Genomic DNA, 19551 nt, shown 5'->3' with positions numbered 1-19551 from the left:
CGAGCTTGAAGTGTGCGCGTTTGTTCGTGGTTGTTGTTTTTCTAATTAAATTAGTAGAAACTAGGGTGTGCGTGAAGAATTTGTGTGCGATCAGGAGGCAGACTATAAAACTGCATCATAATTCTACGTACCCGAGCGCAGAAACTTCTCTCCGACGGACGGAATTTCCCCGGCAATCGTCAACCGGCTGGAAGTGGACGGATCCGTTTAATAAATCTGTCCGAGGAGACTCAGGGGATCTCCACGTGGACACGGTCCACCCGTCGGTTCGTCAACCTGCCGGCACGACATAGTAACCGCCATCACGCCAGCGTGTAAAACGCCACTGCTCGAGCTCCATTCATGGGATTACCGATCGTTCACTAACGAGTGCGTCGAACCCGTCGATAGGTCATCGACTGTGATCACGTAAGCCAACGATCATCTGGTGAGTCAAGCCTTCATTTTTTACTTTGGAATGTGGCGTCCGGCAGAGTTGAAAATTATCGGGTGCAAAAGATATCCTTCTCTGGGGTGAATCTCTGCTTTCCTCTTCGGAGATTTTTCCTGGCACCACTGGAGAGATTTTTAGACACAGCACGAGATAGTGAGAATGTTGACAGTTCACTTTTTGTCTGTTTATACACTCACTTCCGTGAGAAAGATGGCAGCGCAAATGCGTTATTGTTTCTACAAAGAGCTTGACGTGAGTGAGTGAAAACATCAATAAAATGGCTGAAAAACGTATACAAAGACAAGAGCGTAGCCAAGTTTTGAGCTAGGGAGGGGCGAAAAAAAAATTACTATGGAAAATTTTGCCGAATGCCATTTCACCGAACGTCATTTCACCGAAAGCCTTTCTATTGTAGAGTTTAGTGCGGTTTGAGGACGGTACCGAAAAGGTGGTTGTGAATGTTGTGCTTTGCAGTGGCAAATGGAAAAACATTAAAAGTGGTCACGGTATTCAACTTGAAGCGGCATCTCGTCAACATTCATCGGGTGTTCTGGTGTGGCTAGAGCGCTGCTCCTCTCTCCATTTTCGCTGCAGCTGCTGACGGCATTCCAAGTGCCTTCCTCTCGACACATTTCATCGACGACATTCTCCACGTTAAGGACGGGCATCTCCCTTCACAAAACTGTCTCGAACCTTGGACAGTCGAAGACCACATGCTCCGGCGTTTCATCCACGTTACCACACTCCGAACAGAGAGGTGACACTGCGTGTCCGAACCGATGCAGATACTTCCTGAAGCAGCCGCGGCCAGACAAGAACTGCGTTAGGTGGAATTTGACTTCTCCGTGATTTCTGTTCACACAGGTCGAAACAAATCTGTATTAGTGTACGTGGTTAGGTTAGGTTATCTTTAATAGTGAGACTTTCAGCCAGAGGCTGGTTCATCTCTTTATTAGTCTACCTGTCCATCTACCGTTCTCTGCCGTGTTCCACTCCTGTTGCCACTTAGCCAACGACTCCGCTCTCACAACTTTCCATACTCTTCCGGATTCCCTCCGCCTGTAGCACTCGCTGTCTTCCACTTCGAGGTTGCGGCATGCCCCGGACGCTCCGGTGTGTTGGACTGGTGGAGGTGCGAGGTCAGAAACTGTATTTGTTTGCGAAGTGGGAGAAGCGATAGAAACTGAAAACAAAATAAAGATCTCTCGGGTGCTTTTGTCATAGTGCGAGGTGTCTTTTCAACTCATCACCCTGCTTACACTGGGGAGAATGGCATCCCTGGCGTCCGGCGAGGGCGCCACGGAGTGATTTTTTGCCAGTCTAAGACTGAGGAGCGACTAGCGCCGAGTTTCCGTGACACGCTTTTCCGGAACTCGTGATGTGGCATTCCCGCCTGTAAATTATGCGCGCGTAAGATTTCCGACGCCACTTCACTTCATTGTCACCAGGAGCGCAGACTCGTTTAGAGCTGAATGGCCGATAAGGTGACGTCACACCAAGGAACATGTAAGAGCATATGAGCACGTTAGTTAAGCTGGGTTTAGACTAGGCAAGTCAAATCACACGCACATAGGAGAGAGGAACTAACACACACAAATTTATAGAAATTGATAAAGATACAATGTAAATGAATCTACGTAGTAAAGTCTAGTAATGTTGAAATTTCCGTTATTCCGTCAATATACCGTCTGAATTAGTTCGTAAAATAAATGTTTTGTTAAAACGAACCATCTCCCTAGCTTGAGTGAATGCATTCGACATCACTTCGCGTTCTCCGTTGTAGTTTTTGAGTCCCGTTCTCTTGTTGAGAGTTTGAATGTTGCGGGGAGAGTAGTCCACTTCCAGATCGGGGTGACGTCTAGTGGCAAGTGACGAGAGGATAAATTCTCTTTCTTAGAGATCTTTTTGGTATGGGTCAGCTCTCACCGACTCTCTGAGTGATTATCGTGTTTGTGATTTTACGGAGATAATAGGGTTTTCCCGTTTGGATGGTTAGTTGAGAGCCGGCTTGCCGTAAATCCTTTCTAGGAAATTTAATGGAATCGCCCTTAGGAGAGTCTCAACCGGGCAAATATACATTGGACGTGTGGTCTCCCTTGTGGGGTGGCGCTTAAGCCACGCGTTATAAGTCGGATCGTCCGACTTATCCGTTAATTATTCGCGTAATTCCGCTAGATTCTATGCCATTTAGCAGAAGAATTTCTATGCTATTGAACACTCAAATTTCGATTCCTTTGATATTCATCTCAGAATTAGCTTGAAATTAGATTTATAATTACTGTAAAACAGGAACAATATTGCATTTGTGATGGCTATATCAGAAAAACATTTAATAAGTGATTGTTAGAGCGCCTTTTCAACCAGACGTAAAACTTGAAAAAAAATATTTCAGATAATTGGAAAATATGTTAAACATACTTTAAAAAACTCTATACGATATCAAAGGTACTGTTCTACATGCTTGGCATGCACAGTTTTACACACCAACTGCTCATTTGTTAATAACTTTTCACTCAGCTATTGAAAGTTCATTTTCTTTAAAGTAATTGATAGATAAGAATCATAGCTTACTATAGATATGCAAAGAGTAGGTATATCTTAACATTTGAATCAACACCAATGAATTTTTACATTTCAAGTCCGAGATATGCAGCGAGCATTTCTCACTAGATTTTTACAACGCAAAAACAAATACAGTTTACGACTAGAATTCAAATCTTCTTTTTTTTCTTCTTACATATCTATTACAAGCACAAACTTTATTCTATCTACTGCTTCAAACAGAACTATGTTTTGTCAACTGTGTGCAAAGTTATTAGCAAATGAGCAGTTCGTGACAAAAAATGTGTATGCCAAGCATGCTGTTCTACAATTATTCTAATTAGGAAAAAGTGTAGAGAGTAAATTTAATCATTATATTCTACTATCAAAGATACCCGCACTATCAAAGATACCCCGTTTTACGGTACCTTGGAAAATAACCTACAATTAAATACCCTCGGAATTTCCATGAGTCTCTTGATCTCTAGAAATTCTTCTCATAACGAATTTAAAATATTCATCAAAACTAGAGAGCATTTCCAGACCAAATAGCAAAAAAACAATTAATTTCAGATTCGACCTTTTCCGATTTGCATGAAACGAGATGTCTGAAATAATAAAAAAAAAAATCTTCAACGAGATTGACGAAAAACCATCACCTGTCTTCGCTGCTCTCTTGCACATTTTCGTCCGAAAGCGGGGGTCAGTGGTGTCGTGGTAAATTGAGCGCTGGTTACCCGCTAAAATTTCATATGTGCACCTCCGATCATCTTAAATTCACGCGCACCCTTTTATGAGATTCCGTAATTGTAATGTACACACTTAGAAATACCTAATTTTAAACGTGACGGAATCCATCTTTGACATAAAGGATGAGACGTAAACAAACATGTCATGTAATATTAAGTGTTCCGAGACTGAAAAGTTCGTTACTTGACGAAAGGTACGTTTGATTGAGCTGAATTTCGCGTCTCATATGACTCAATGTTATGTCAAAATTGACGCTCGTATATGTCAGTCTCAGAGCACCTAAATTTACATGATTTTTTCTAAGTGTGTAGGAAAGTATAAATACGCGTAGTTCCCTCTAATAGACACTGAGGCTTGGGTATAATTTGTTTGTAAACTACTCGCCATAAAACATGAAGATACATACAGGGAAGAGAGTCATGCATACTATCCAATCAATTCGGTTTGTTAGCTATCAACTTTTCAGACGTAGAAAACTTTCGTTAACTTGATGATCCAACAAAACCCAGTTCTATCCCAACATGATTATTTTACGTGGCCAGATTCTTCATAAATCAAAACCCTTACGATTCTTAAATCTTCCAGATTTCCATTGATCGGACTTAACTATCCCGTAGTTTCCTGAAATTCAAGGAACTTCCGCAAACTTCACGTAACTTTTGTAAAGATTTTTAAGCTTTTGTGAATTTTTATCGAATTTTCAATGCTCGGCCAGCTGCTTACTGAATAGAATATCGTCGGTTTAAGACGTGGTGATCGGAAATCCATATACAAAACCTTCTCAAGAGCAGTTGTTGTCGTTGTCGGTGAAGTCACCGATCTAGTAACAGCGAGTTGAACGGGAACTGGATCGTAATTGTGCAATATCGCGATCCATTTTATCAAAAGCAGCTAGTAGAGACGAACCAGTCTAGGGCTGTAAGTCTCTTTAATAAAGAAACAAACAAAAAATCAAAAGCAGCTGACAGATCCTTATAAATCGCATCTACTTTGGAGCCTTTCTCCATTTGGCGAACGACAAAAGAAGTGAACCTAGTATTATAAAAGATCTATGCTTCTATAAATTTGCAAATATCTAATAATTTTAAATTCATGACGGTTCACCATGCAAAAAATCACCAATCAGTAGGTTAATATTGGAGCTAAATTGGGATTATCCCAACCTACTTTTGAAATCATATAAATATTGCAGAAACATTGAAAACGTATGAGCCACTTGTCTGAATTTCGGTGACCCACCTTCTGGGTTGGGAATGGGAATGGGAATGGGAATGGGAATCGGAATGGGAATGGGAATGGGAATGGGAATGGGAATGGGAATGGGAATGAGAATGGGAATAGGAATAAGAATGGGAAAGGGAATGGGAATGAGAATGGGAATGGAGAACAGGAAAGGAAATGGGAATGAGAATGGGATTGGAAATGAAAATGGAAATGAGAATGGGAATGGGAATGGGATTGATAACTAAAGAGGCATCGTGAAGAAAAATTTCTAAATGGAAAATTTTTAATGAGTGTTAAATCACATGGAACCAGTAGGTATGTACTTGTCCAATTGAAGAAAGAATATTTGTCTGAACCATTTTTACAGGTTTTTACCTCTCCTTTCTGTAATGACATAAGACATCAATAGGCCAATATTGGTCGAACAATACTTGTGTAAATAGCTATTATGTATTTTAGTCCCCACTAGTTTAACAAACATATCACGTAAAACTAAGTGCTTCGAGTTCATTACTCGACGAAAAGTGCATTTGATTGAGCAGAATTTCGCACCTTTTATGATAAATTTTATGAACTAATTGATGCTCGTATGTTTCAGCCTCAGAGCACCTACATAGCATAGCATAGTATAGCATAAACCAGGTTGCACAATGTCGTAGGTGGTACGAGCTCCAAATTGTTGTTAACAAGGAGACCCACCTTCATCCGTTGCTGTTAGATAGTAATTTGTGATTAATTACTACCTCTTAGATAAAGGATGTGTCTCCCTCCAACAAACCATAGCTGTCATGGCCACGTCCTTGCATCTGGCGAGGAAAGGGGAGGAATGTTAGTCCGACACTTACTTAAGAGAGATGCAGAGAACTCTACGACACCTCATAAGTGTCACGGGAAGGGTGGATTTTTGTTAATAGAGAGAGTAAGCCATAGGATACGCCCAGCCGGCGTTGCTGGCAATCGTTATATCAAGCATTTAATAAATAGAAGCTGTAAGTAGTTTATCTGTCCGTTGTTGCTGCCCATTACCTAAACATATTATTCTAAGCAGTCATCAGATTTTGGAATTAAGAAACGTTATCAGCTCGATCCGGTTGCTCCTTTGCGCCTGAAAATGTTTGTTGATCCTAAACATATGCACAATTCATTCTGATTGATAGGAGGTTCTCATGTGTAAAAGCTTATTAATAGTAACTGTTTGGCAGTGGCATTATGGATAAAATCTGCCTGCAATTATTTCTTATGAATGCAAGAGAGTTAGAAGGCGACAGCTCTACCGCAGCTACAATAGCCCATTTCAAGAACGCAAGCATTCCGAAGCTATTTTCACACATGATAAGCCCCGCCCCTATACATTATCGATGCAAATATACACCATTGATAATTTACTGAAGCTTTCAATCAAGCAGTAGTGAAATACTTGAGTAAGTTTTGAAATGATCATCTTGAATATGATGGATATTTCCTATCGAGGACAGAGGAATGAAAAGATAAATAAACTTAGCTGAGCGTAACTACGCGTAGGTTAGAACAGTCGGCACCACATGCAACGGATAAGAATTTGAAAATGTTCACTACATGCACTTTTCAACATCACTTTTGTACTTTCAAATTAACACTTTTAAAAAATAAATTGTAAATTTATAATATTATCTCTAGAACGAAAATGACGCAGCAAAATAAAAACACGTCATTTTAGCAGTGCGGCCTACTTCGATCTCCCTTCAGTCTCAAAGCACCTATGTTTACATTTCGTCGAGTTACGAACTTTTCTGTCTAGGAACATTTAATTTTACATGACATTTACGTTTGTTTACGTCTCATCCTTTATGCACAAGATGGATTCCCTCACATTTAAAAATTTCTTATTTCCAAGTGGGTACACTTATTCCCGGGAATTCAAAATCACCGAGAAATGCCCCAGGATTTCGATGACAAATCGAGAATAAATATGCTTCACTCTTTCCCCAAAAAAAATAAGCTGGACCTTGACACATTTTTCAAAACCCTTGGACTGGACCTTCAGGATGCTGTCTTTTCAAAGAATCAATTTGAGATTTTAGGTGGGAATTCCTATGCCATTTTGAGAAAAAATTAGAAGGAAATGTAGGAATAACATCGAGGTATTGCAGACAAATAATCCAAGGGAGTCTTGTGAATAATTCCAAGATAATTTTATATAAAGCTCCAGGTGAATTTTAAGTAGAGTTCTGAATAAATTGTTTACGCAGCTTTGAGGGGAAATCCAAGACCAGGACTATTACAGATCCAATTCTAATGGGTATTTTGGATTAGTTTGAATGAGAATTCTTGGAAAATTCCAGGAGTATTGAATTCTGAAGATAATTTCAAAATATTTCTCGAGAAGATTCCAAGGAAATTCTGAACGAGTTCCAAGGAAATTCCGCGAATAATACCAAGGGAATCGAATTTTGTGGCACGATTTAAAAATGGCTTCAATTATATGTGAAAGATAGTTCGTATGTACACGGCTGTTAGAACTGTCTTTCTTTGCTGTTTAAAGGACAGCTGTACGGGAAATTTCTTAATACACTGTAGTTCCAATCAGGGCTGGCAAATGTCTTTTTCAATGAAAGATTTCACGCGATATTTACAGAGATACTTCTGTCACTTTCATCGGATGAGCAAACGATGATAGAGATTTTCTTCAAAATCTCATCGAATGTTTTGTCATGACAGAACGTGACAGTGTTGTGGTCATCGTAATTACTAGCTAATTTATTACTATGAAAGTAAATTGTACCGATTAATTCTTAATAATATTTTCACACTACCGATTACATACGGTTGCTCTCTCAAATTAATCTAAATCAGTTAGAAATGTTGATGTCAAAACGGCATAAGAATTATTCTCATGAGTGCTTGATCATTGGAAAATGATAAGAAAGCTAATGATAGGTAGTTTCATCTCGTGATAGAGAGAGGACCTATTTTCTCATTGTCACATGACCGTCGTGATATTTACCAGCTATGGTTCCAAAAGAGATAGATGTGTTAACGTTTTATAATTAGAAAGATCTCAGCCAACTATGCACAATGAGAGGCATGATAAAAGAACAACTCCAACCCACCACAGTGTTACAGTCACCTCAATTTTCTCCAACTTTGAATATCGTTTAATCGATATACTTGTTCCCAGAGTTCTTCCGATTCGATTCCTTTCCTTTCACACCCAAATAATGTAAAATTCACCGACACAAGCGTAAATATCTCCCCGAATAAAAACAAACTCGTGATGACAGTAGAAATAATCTAAAGTAAAAATCCCCAGAGCAATGGATAAATATGTTCAACTTTTCTGCAACCAAAACAAAAAGGCTGTCCTTTTTCCATAGTTGACAAAAATTCCACTGCAGCGTAGATCTCCCGTCCGAAAATTCCATGCTCCCATTCCAAACAACTTGTTCACACATATTTTCGCCCATGAATGCCAAAAATACGAAAGTTATTTTTCATCGGCCAAGGCGAAGAGCGTTCCCGAGTAAATATTTTCCCGGCAATCTCCATTCCAATCAACAAGCACCCATCACCAACGATGCGCTCCTCCATCGGCCAACAAAAGCTCTCCGACTAAAAACCAACAAACGCTTGTGTCATGATGAAGGCGGTAGTCATACGAAGCTCCTTCTGCATCACGGCGCCCATGTTGTAGTAATTTCTCAAATTATTCACTTCGTTGGCCGCACAAACAGGAATATCGGAAGCGCTCTGGTGGCCAGCACCGCTTTCTACCATTTTCCAAATAGACAAACCGCTTCAAAATCGAACCAACGGTGGTGGTGTCGAATGGGAACATATTTCAACTGAGAATCGCTCCGTCCGAATGCCCCCGGGCCAGCTGCAAGAACAACGAACAGTGGGCCGGCCAGACATCATATAGGACTTGATTGCTGCATCTGGCACAATGGCGACGATAACCGGCGTTTTGCGGTGTGTCCAAAAATGGTCTCCAACGGACGACACCACTCGTAGAGATTGAAGTGGAATGGCATTCAGTTCCATTGCCAAAAGATAGGTACGTTCCATCGTACCTACCTTGCCAATCGTCATTAATTTTGCACCACATAAAGGCAAAGATGGGTGTCATCTGGGTAACGCCTTTCAGCGGGATAAATGGGGCTTTGGACACCGCTGGGTGAGCGCTTTTGAAGCTACGAATGTTGTCCAAATAGAACTGAGTGGTATATTGATTTTAGCATACAACGATGTAACTATGCGCTTACCACAATCAAACTAAGCTAAATGCATCCTTCCCAAAATCTCATCGTTTCTCATTATCTTCCTCTTTTCAGATCCATGTCATCGCAAACCGTAGAACCAGTGCCCGGAAGCCAAGACTTCACCGCTCAAAATTGCACATAATCGAGTCAAACCCAGCTTTATCCGATATCCAGCGCAACAGTCAAAGTCATATGATTAGCCTCGTATAGACTGCCAAGCTCATTCCCTTCTTCCCTCACAAAATTATAATCAGCGGAAACCAAACGCCACTACCGTCTCCCGTGAGCAGGAACCGAACCGGCGGCCGAAAGCTTCATGTGGAATAAGCGACGCCTCCGACGCCGGTCCGATGATGCTCGCCATGATGTATCAATGCTGCATAATAGCTGCACTAATGATAACGCACTGTCTTGTCACACATCAATCACCGCCGCTCCCGTCGTCGTCGTCCTCGTCCTCGTCAGCCATGATTGCCATGCTCACGGAATCGGTGGCAACCGACGCAGATGACAGGATCTTGGACCCGTCGTCCGAATCGAGGCTTCGAAATCTAATGGGCTTAGTAGAGCTTGCTAGTGCCGATGATCCAACTGCGGGGGAAATGGAACCCGTTAGTAATAGTGGAAGCCGTAAGGATGAAGCAGCTGGAACAGAAGGAGGAGGACGTAAGACTGGGCTGGATAGAAGTAGCAGTAGGAACGCCCTTGATGGCGATGACCTTGTAGCCACCGGAAAAGGCTACCCAACGAAGCAGCGTAGCAGCACAACGCTAGCAGGTAGGTTGAGAATCATTGGCGTAGCTAGGGGGCAGAATTTTTGGGGATTGCAAACTCAAGCAGACTCGAGTTTGTGTAGTTCCACGCCTACTGGCGAATCGGTTTTATTTTCCCCTCTCCGAATTGCATGGAACATCGCATAATTGCTCACTAGGGGGCAATGAACCAAGTTGGTGCTGGAATTCGGCTATTTTGAATCGCGCCTAAGTTTTCAAAATGGCATATTCGAAACTGGGAAAACTGAACTTTTTCAGAACAAAAAATGCCTTAGAAAATCACTTAGTTGACCGATCCTTTTCAAACTTTGAAGACAATAAAATATAACCCATTAGTAAGCGTTTGGCATATTTATTTCATTCAAGTTTAATACCATGACCGTACGCTCGCACCTTACGCTTAACCAAAGACAACAAATCAAGAAGACTGGCATCTCTTCCATTTTCTCATACGAACGCTATGAGACAGGAACAATCGTTTCATCTGTCGCTCAAAGGTAAATGCTTTGAACGAATTTGATAGCAGAGATTACATCCTCAGAAGGAAGGTTTGTGTATTTGCTCATTTTGACGTAGGACTACGTCCTTAATTTCTATACTGGGGGCCACATTAAAAAATCAAAATTCAGACATGTAACGAAAAATCCCAAACACGGACGCAACGATAGAGCGCAAATCGAACACACGATACATTTCGCATGCTCACATGAGCGAGCTCAATACTCAATACTACGAGCTCAATAGCTTTCGAGCAACGGACGGATAAACGTCGGAGACGACGTATGAGTGCAACAGCACGCATCGCACCAATACGAAGACAACGACGATGACGGAAACACCCACATCGACCGGAGAAAAGGCTTTCTGCAATAGGTAGCATGACTAGGCCGCCGTCATCCGGTCGGCATCGACTTGCACTGGTTTGGCCACCATTTGAAAAACAACCAGCCCTTTTCAGGGCCACCAATTCAAAAACGGAAAAAGTTAAGAACTAAATGATCAACTTATTTGTTCCGTCCACTAGATAGCGGTCCTACGTCAAGCTTACGTTCGTGCCCCTAGGCACAGACCCTTCTACTTTTTCTATGCGTTGCTTCCACCTTCACTCAAGCGCAGCGTTATTGTATCTGTCGCTTGGATTCTGGCAAAGTTGCCAGTCTTCTTGATATGATGTCTTCGGTTTAACTCTACTCATTAGGTTCTGTACAATATCTGGCTGCAGCTTCTTCTGTACGGAAACCCACTTTTTCTTCCTCAGATTTGACCTCCTTGGGATGCTTCCATAGTGCCTGCTCCATAATAATCCAGTATTTTTCGATCGGCGTTAGTTCCGGTGCGTTGGTGTGAGGGGGAGGGGGTTTGTTCTTGGGTACGAAAGTGACCCCGTTGGCTTCGTACTACTCCCGGACAACATTCGAATAGTGGCACGAAACTAGATCTGGCCAGAAGATCGTAGGGCCCTCGTGTTACTTCAACCGAACGCTTCTGTAGACACTCTTTGAGGTAGATCTCGCCGTGTACAGTCCCGGTAGTCACGAACGGCGCTCTCCGTTTGCCACATGAGCAGATCGCTTACCAAATCATGTATTTCTAGGCAAACTTTGAAAGTTTCTGCTTCCTTACTTCCTCGGGAACATCAAACTTGTGCTGGGCGGTGAAGAGCTATAGCCCTGGAAGCTACCGGAAGTCCGCCTTGACGAAAATCTCATCATCCACGATGAGACAATGAGGCTTCGTCAACATCTGGGTGTACAGTTTCCGGGCCCGTGACTTTCCCATCGTATTTTGCCGTTCGTCACGATTTGGAGCCTTCTGCACGTTGTACGTATGCAGTCCGGTCCTTGGCTCTCTGAACGAAAGACTTGGACAGATTCAACTTTTTGAACAAATCACTGTCCGAAACATTGGGATTCCGCTTAAACGCTTTCACGAGACGCTTGTGATCCTGATCACCAATAGAACATCCATTCTGACCGCATTTCTCCTTCCATTCGAGAGTTGAGGATTTTCCAGGAGCTTGCGCAAAATCAATTTGCGACGTTGCTTTTCAGGTGATGGTGATTTCAAGGCGATGTGATTGTTTGTTTGCATTGTGAGAATAACAAATTTCTGATTCATCACAGTTTTAGCTGCAGGACACCTTATACAGGTAGACATTAGTTGCCTAAACAAATTTTTGCTTGTATAAGCCGTTCTGTGGTTGAATCCATAGCATTTCGCGCTGTGAACAAAAACAGTTACCACTTGTCCACTGAGCCCCACTTTTATAAATTAATCAACTTTAATCGAGTATCCAATTGAGTAGATGTTTTAACCGTTCAATTCCGGCGGTGATTTCAATGACGACGACGACGACGACAACGACTGTCACGTCAATTTAAACATCATTAGAAAACCAGCATTTTTCGCATCTGCCATCAACATGGGGCAATATGACCGGTTTGAATCGATCCGAACCAAACAACCGACCCCAAAGCCAAATTGTACGACACGCGAGCATGGGGACTAAAATCGAACACACATGTCGACCGATAACGGATCGGAAAATTTATGAGTTCAAAGTTGTAAACTCTTTTCTGCTGCTGGTGGTGCGTGAAACTCCGTGTTGCTAGGTTTGGGTTGTTATGAGGATACCTATCCTCGAAAAATGGAGAAGATTGAAAGGCACGTCGACGACGTCGACGGTTGTTGGCCTGTCAGCAACAGAGCGAGAGAGAGAGAGAGAGAGAGAGAGAGAGAGAGAGAGAGAGCTCAAAAAGTGAAAATACAAAGCTCGTACATCACTTGTTGGCTGGCTGGTCGGTTCCAATGCTGTGGACGTGAAACTCGCACGTGATTGGAATTTTGGGCGCACAAAGTGATGAAAGAGGAAACGTAAAGTTGTTAACATATCCCGGTTTCGCAAATTGCATTATTCGCATGCTGATCGTGGGAGGGTTAGGAATGGTGCTAATTTGGACGGCAGCGGCGTTGACTACTGATTGAGTGAAAATGCCCTCTGATTAATGGGGGTGTGAATGGTGCTGAAAATGTGTCAATTAGATGCTAAATATGCATAGGAGGAAGCTAGATGTTCACGTGTTGAACCACAAGCTATAATAACTGTCGTACTGATTTCTCATTTGCAAACCCCCAATTACTGAGCAGTAGGTGGTGCGGTGCCAGCGTATAATGTCGTTGTCGTTCCAATGGCGAATTGAATTGAATTTGCGGTTAGAAATTTTAATTGCAGTTCGCAGTTTGGTCCAATTTGATAATTAATGTTACCACATTATGATCCCATTTGCCATACAGTCATTGCCCCGTTGATAATAATTAGCTATACGTGCCGTTGGCTCACCTGGCCAACCAGAACAGTGGCAATCCGCTGTGTATATTTTGCATTTAATTGAAATACCACCAACTGTCATCGAAAATTTTCACCGGATAACTTTTGAGGTTTGCTGCCACTGTTGCACTTTGGTTCGTTCCATATTGAAATACTTCGGTAAACAGTTCCAACTGCCGGCCCCACCACCGGTTATCAAGCTCCTGTGAAAGCAGCGTAGCAATCCCAAGTGAAACCAAACCCCCCGAGATGGAGTCCACCTGCCGCAAGTGTTTGTGATTTTAATTTGATAACTTTGTTGCAAACAATTTTAACAATTCAATTCGCTGTGACTGTGGTGGCATCGCAGCCGAAGTGCAGCTGATGTGCGGGGAGCCGAGGTGTCTTCCGAGAGGTGCTCCCTATACAGGATGCCAAGTGGACATTGTTTGTGGAAACATTTGCTAAATTAAATAGTTTACTGAATTTCGCTTACTGAAGAGGGCTGGTTCGAAATGGTTGACGAGACGTGAGCTTGCAATGTTGTTCCTCGATGGCACACGGTAGCATTTGGTGGTGGTGTAACAAGCTGAATGTTGGTAATTTTCTCTAACTTTGTCACACCGACATTCGGTTGGGAAATAATGAGATGTAATTGGGAGTTGTCACTTCAGTTTGGGGAACATTTCTGAAGGCAGTTGACCCATATTCGGCACAGTTAAATAAACGATGAGTTAATAGTCTTTCTCCAAAGAAACTATGGATTGCATTTCAATATTAACGAAATAGCAGGAAATAGATTGAGTTAGTGCTTTTCCCACCAGAGCACTTAGGTCGAAAATGCAAAATTTCATGACAAAAACCGATGTCTCGGAAACCATGTACTCTAAAGGTTTTACATATTCCAGAAAGTTTGTCTTGTAGAAAAGAATTCCATCCTGATGAATGTGGGCGTCTTAGGGGAATACCTGTATAATGAGAGAGAGAGAGAGAGAGAGAGAGAGAGAGAGAGAGAGAGAGAGAGAAGGATTAGTAATTTCCATTTCATTCCACTACCTTATTTGCTTATCCTTGACAGATACGCGTATTTCATCTACAATGTGCAGATTTCTTCAGTGTCTTGTAATACTCGACTAGTCTTTCGAAGGCTGATGAAATGCTAGATAAAGGTTTTTGTGTAAAAACAATCCATTTTTACAGGATACTTTTCTCCAAAAGGAGCAAACATGAGCAAAAGTTTTACGCATATTCTAAAAGTACATTAATTACAAAACCTTTTGAATACTATTTGTCCCCTTTTGTACCCTTGATGAGAAAAAAATATTGGGTTGGAAAACATTCATGATCGCATAATTGTTATTGATGGTGTTTCGGCCAACCAATAGGCATTCAACCTGAAACGAATTAAAATGATTAATTACTTAATGCTAAAACATCTATTAGTCTTACTACCAAGCAACTGCAGCAGCAGAAAATTAGATTTGTTTTGATTCTGCTGAGTTGACAGCAACAATATATGCTCCACAATAGTAGTAGTAGTTTAGTATTAGTAAAATAAGATGAATATCGACTGAGTTACATGGGTTAACAATGAGTTCACACTCGGTCAAACACTCAAAACTTGCATGCAAGTTATTAGAAAAGGAAAGAAGACAAGTTTAGATGTGTGCATTAAATTGGCAGTTGAAGAAGAGCACATGTAAATGGATTATAATTGTGCTTAAATTAGGGGACAGATGAAGGTTGAAAAACAACTTAAATTTGTGCAATAGCTTAAAAAGCCACAAAGGCTTCCATATGAACCCATGAGGAGAGAAATGATATAAAAACGGACCAGGATTGCAATATAAGATCAGTTTACAAACTATCTCCAAAAGTGAAATATATCTTTCAAACCGTCAATCAACGCGTTATTTCTTAACATCGAACCATAATCCAGTACCAGTGAACCATTGCCATAGTCTAGTGAGTTGTATCCAAGTCAGTGTACCGACGTTGCAAGGTGAACATAAAAAGTTAACCTTTACCGCCCAGAGACCAAAAATTATACGTTGGCAAATTAGGTTACTGCGATAACATTTGGCGCTGTAGACAGGATGTCCACCTCGTACACCATGGACCAACTGAAGCTACGACGATCTGCGGTAGATGGGAAGCTGAAACGCTCGGCTTACAGGGTCAGCAAGTTCGATGCCGGAGCGGTCTCCATCGACGACCTCAATGCCGAGCTCGATCACCTGCACCTACTTTGGCAGGATTTCCGTGAAGTGCATAGCGGTATTCTGGATCTGTGCACGGATACCGAATCCATCGAGCGACTCTGGAAAGGCGCTACCTTTCGCTAAAGGCATCGATCAACCAGACCGTACGAACGGTGGCCATCCGAGACAATCCAACTCCACCGTCGGTTCCCGGACAGAGCATGATTCCCGCAGCGGGATCAACTGCTACGCTAGTTCCCCCCGAGCTACACCTCCCGAAAGGAATACTTCCCACATTCTCGGGAGACTACGGGGAGTGGAATTCATTCTACGATTTGTTCATCAGCTCCGTACACAACAATCCTCGTCTGACGAACGCTCAACGGTTGTTCTATCTGAAAACCTACACAACGGGAAGAGCAGCCGCCCTTCTAAAGTACCTCAAGGTCGAGGACAACGCGTATGAACACGCGTATTGACATTCTCAAAAAACGCTTCGATCGGAAGGACCAAATCGTAAATCACCATATCCAACGGTTCTGCGAGATTCCGAGTACCACCGTGCCGTCAGTTTCCGGTCTACGCAAGCTCCACGAAACCGCCGACGATGTCAAGCGAGCTTTGCAGGCTATTGAACGAGAGGACCGAGACTGTTGGCTAGTCTACCTTCTCCTGGCAAAGGTGGATTCGGAAACCAGACAGCAGTGGTCAGACAAGATCGCCACGAACCAGGATCCACCCAAATTCAAGGATTTCTTAGAATTTCTCGAACAACGGACTTATTCGCTGGAAACCGCCCAAACTCAGACTCCAAAGTCAACTATGAGGCATGTTATAAGACCGCAACCACGAAGTTCAAGTTTCGTCACCACCAACGAACAAGCTAAAAATCCATCCAAGTGCTCTGTCTGCAACGAAGGAAATCCCAGTTGCCGAGCGAATCCGTTTGGTTAATCAGCTGGGTCTTTGCAAGAACTGTTTGTGTGCATCCCACGGTAATGCGTCTTGTACCGCTGGGGATTGTCGCAAGTGCAAGCAACGTCATCACACTCTGCTCCACGAAGGACCGTCGTTGGACTCCGTTCCGGCGAAGGGTAGTCAGCTCTCGTTCGGAGTTATCAATCAACTTTCCTACGGTGATTGCTTCACGTCGGTATTCCTCGCAACTGCAGTAGTCAATCTCGTCGATTCCAGTGGGCAGCAACACAGCGCCCGCGCATTGTTAGATTCCGCGTCACAAGCCAACTTCATCACGGCCAAGCTGTCAAAGAGGCTGGGACTGAAACCGCACCGAATCCACCTGCCGCTCAAAGGAATTTCTGGGTTGACAACGAAGATCACCGAGGCCATCGAAGTCGACATGCAATCGAGAACTTCGGATTATGAGGTCCGTATAGACTGTGCAGTGCTGCCAAAAATATCTGATCCGATTCCACACCAATTCGCCGACATTTCCGACTGGGAACTTCATCCCAGCAAGCCGCTGGCAGACGATCGATTCAACATTCGCTGGGACCTGCCAAGCCAGTGCTACAAGAAACGGCTTTAGGCTGGGTGGTAGCTGGTTTATACGAGTCAAAAAACTCCGCATTACAAGCTCAACTGTGCTTCGTGTCGCATGTTGACCCCGAGGACGAACCATCGTTGAGCCAGCTAGTCTCTAAGTTCTGGGAGATCGAAGATTTCAAGCCCAGGCAGCATCTAACGAAGGAGGAGCAGTTCTGCGAAGAGCTCTGCACTCAGACTACGGTGCGCGATGCCAGCGGACGCTACATAGTGAAACTGCCGTTCATCCGCGATCCTACAGCGATAGGAGAAACCGGCTACTCCGTGTTGGCACAGTTTACGGCAATGCAACGGCAACTGCAGCGGGATCCGGAAAAGTACGTACTCTACCACAAGTACGTGGAAGAGTTCTTGGAAAACAACCACATCACGAGAATTGCACCCGATCCAAATCACCCGAAGATCATTTACCTGGCGCATCACGGCGTCATCAAGGCTGAAAGCTCCACTACGAAGCTTCGAGTGGTGTTCAATGCAGCAAAGAAATCGTCGAACGGACTGTCGCTCAACGACCTGTTGGCGACCGGACCCATCGTGCAGGATACGTTGTATAACCTCCTGATGAACTTTCGGTTGTACCCGGTCGTACTCACCGCAGACCTTACGAAGATGTTTCTTCAAGTGAAGGTGACCGAGGAAGACAGTGAACGAATCCGCATACTATGGCAAGAATTCGGACAACCTATGGCGGAATACGGGCTAAACACCGTCACGTTTGGCATGTCCTGTGCTCCTTTCTTGGCAACCAGAACGTTAAATCAGCTAGGAGAGGACGAAGGCACCGAATTCCCGCTGGCCAAGGAAGCAATCAAAGATTTCTATGTTGATGATCTACTCACCGGTGCGGCAACACGCGAGGAAGCCAAGCAAAAACGTCAGCAGATTACTGAAATGATGAAGCGAGGAGGATTTGAGATCCGAAAGTGGGCGTCCAACGACAGGAAAGTGCTAGACGATATACCGCCAGAAGACAGAGCAGTCAGCGTAGTTCACACGGTAGACAGTCAGGAGACCATCAAGACACTCGGCGTCCAATGGCAACATCGGGAAGATCTCTTCACCTTCAAGGCATCCGATGATCCCATCAAGGAGTGCTTCACGAAGCGAGAAGTACTATCCACCATCGCCAAGATCTTCGACCCTCTTGGACTCATCGGACCAATAGTGGTGATTGCAAAAATGATGATGCAGGAGTTGTGGAAAATCCAAACTGATTGGTCTGAGCCGCTGCCAAATCAGTTCAACCACCGGTGGCGTATATACTTGGTGCATCTACGAAATGTCTGGCAAATAAAGGTCCCACGGCGGTGTATAAGCGTTCCACAGCCTGTACAATATCATCTCCACGGGTTTTGTGACGCCTCACTCGAAGTATATGGACCTATACGCGTCGTCCCCGTTCCGAAAACACCCCTATTGTAGGGTATTCGACACTTTTGCTGAACCCGATTGTATTGTAGAGTATTTGACACTTTTGCCATATTGTATTCCAAAATGGCAACGCATATCGATGTTTGGCATCTACACGTTATTTCCGTTTCGAAAATAGCCATACTGTAGGATGTTTTTCAGTTTTTCAGAACCGGATGGCGGCCATCTTGTATTTCAAAAAAGGTAACTGGTATATTAGGAAACACTTATACTTTAGGGTATTTGACACTTTTTTCTGAAACCAATGGCCACCATATTTAATTTCAAAATGGCGTTGGACATCGATTTTCTGAACCCAATGGCCAAAATTTGAGTCGCACATCGATTTTCGGCATCTACACGTAGTCCTCGTTCCTAAAATACCCTATTGTAGGGTATTTGACACTTCATCTGAAATCGGAAGCCGCCATCTTGGATTTCAAGATGGCGTCGGACATCGATTCCCGGTCTCCAAAAATACCCATATTGCTGGGTATTTGGTAGTTTTTCCCTATTTTTTTTTAAACTGGAAGTCACCATCTTGGATTTCAACAAAGAGTCGGATATTGATTTTCAGCATCTACGCGTCGTCCCCGCTCCGAAAATACCTATATTGTAGCGTATTTGACACTTCTTCTGAAACTGGAAGCCGCCATCCTGAATTTCAAGATGGCGTTGGATATCGATTTCCAGCCTCTAGATGAATCCTCTGTCTCTGACCTGTAGACCTCACTCAGGTTTCGGTAATACCCATGTTGATGAGTATTTGACAGTATTTCCTAAGTTTTATGAAACCGGAAGCCGCCATCTTAGATTTTAAAATGGAGTAGGGTATCAATTGCCGGACTGTAGACACCTCCCCAATTCCAAAAATAACCATATTGATGGGTATTTCTTAAACCGGAAGCCGCCATCTTTGATTTCGAAATGGTTTTCGATATCGGTTTTGGATTTCAAGACGGCATTCCGGTTCCAAAAATACCCTATTGATGGGTACACATTTGATATCAAACATCTCTATTCTAAACATAAACTATCCGGAGTCTACCCGGATCGAAAAATAATGAATGATATCCAAGTTAAAATTAAGCGGCGGGGTGGTGTAGTG

At 43.0% G+C, this 19551-nt stretch overlaps 1 protein-coding gene across 1 annotated transcript in view; it reads left to right on the top strand.

The window, feature by feature from the left end:
- The window catches only part of LOC135706325 (uncharacterized), a 447494-nt gene that overhangs the window by 207819 nt on the left and 220124 nt on the right, over positions 1-19551 (top strand). Inside the window, exon 2 of the mRNA XM_065227935.1 lies at positions 9259-9963. Within this exon, the coding sequence (XP_065084007.1) occupies positions 9537-9963 (427 nt within the window). The 5' untranslated portion in view covers positions 9259-9536. The remainder of the gene's footprint in view (positions 1-9258; positions 9964-19551) is intronic.

This window comes from Ochlerotatus camptorhynchus, unplaced genomic scaffold, assembly GCF_037179485.1.
Source record: "Ochlerotatus camptorhynchus isolate MF236.1 unplaced genomic scaffold, CSIRO-AGI_Acam_v1.1 ptg000277l, whole genome shotgun sequence".
In the NCBI taxonomy this organism is placed as follows: domain Eukaryota; kingdom Metazoa; phylum Arthropoda; class Insecta; order Diptera; family Culicidae; genus Ochlerotatus; species Ochlerotatus camptorhynchus.
Note: the sequence above shows the minus strand (reverse complement) of the source record. Positions and strands in the feature narration are given on the sequence as shown.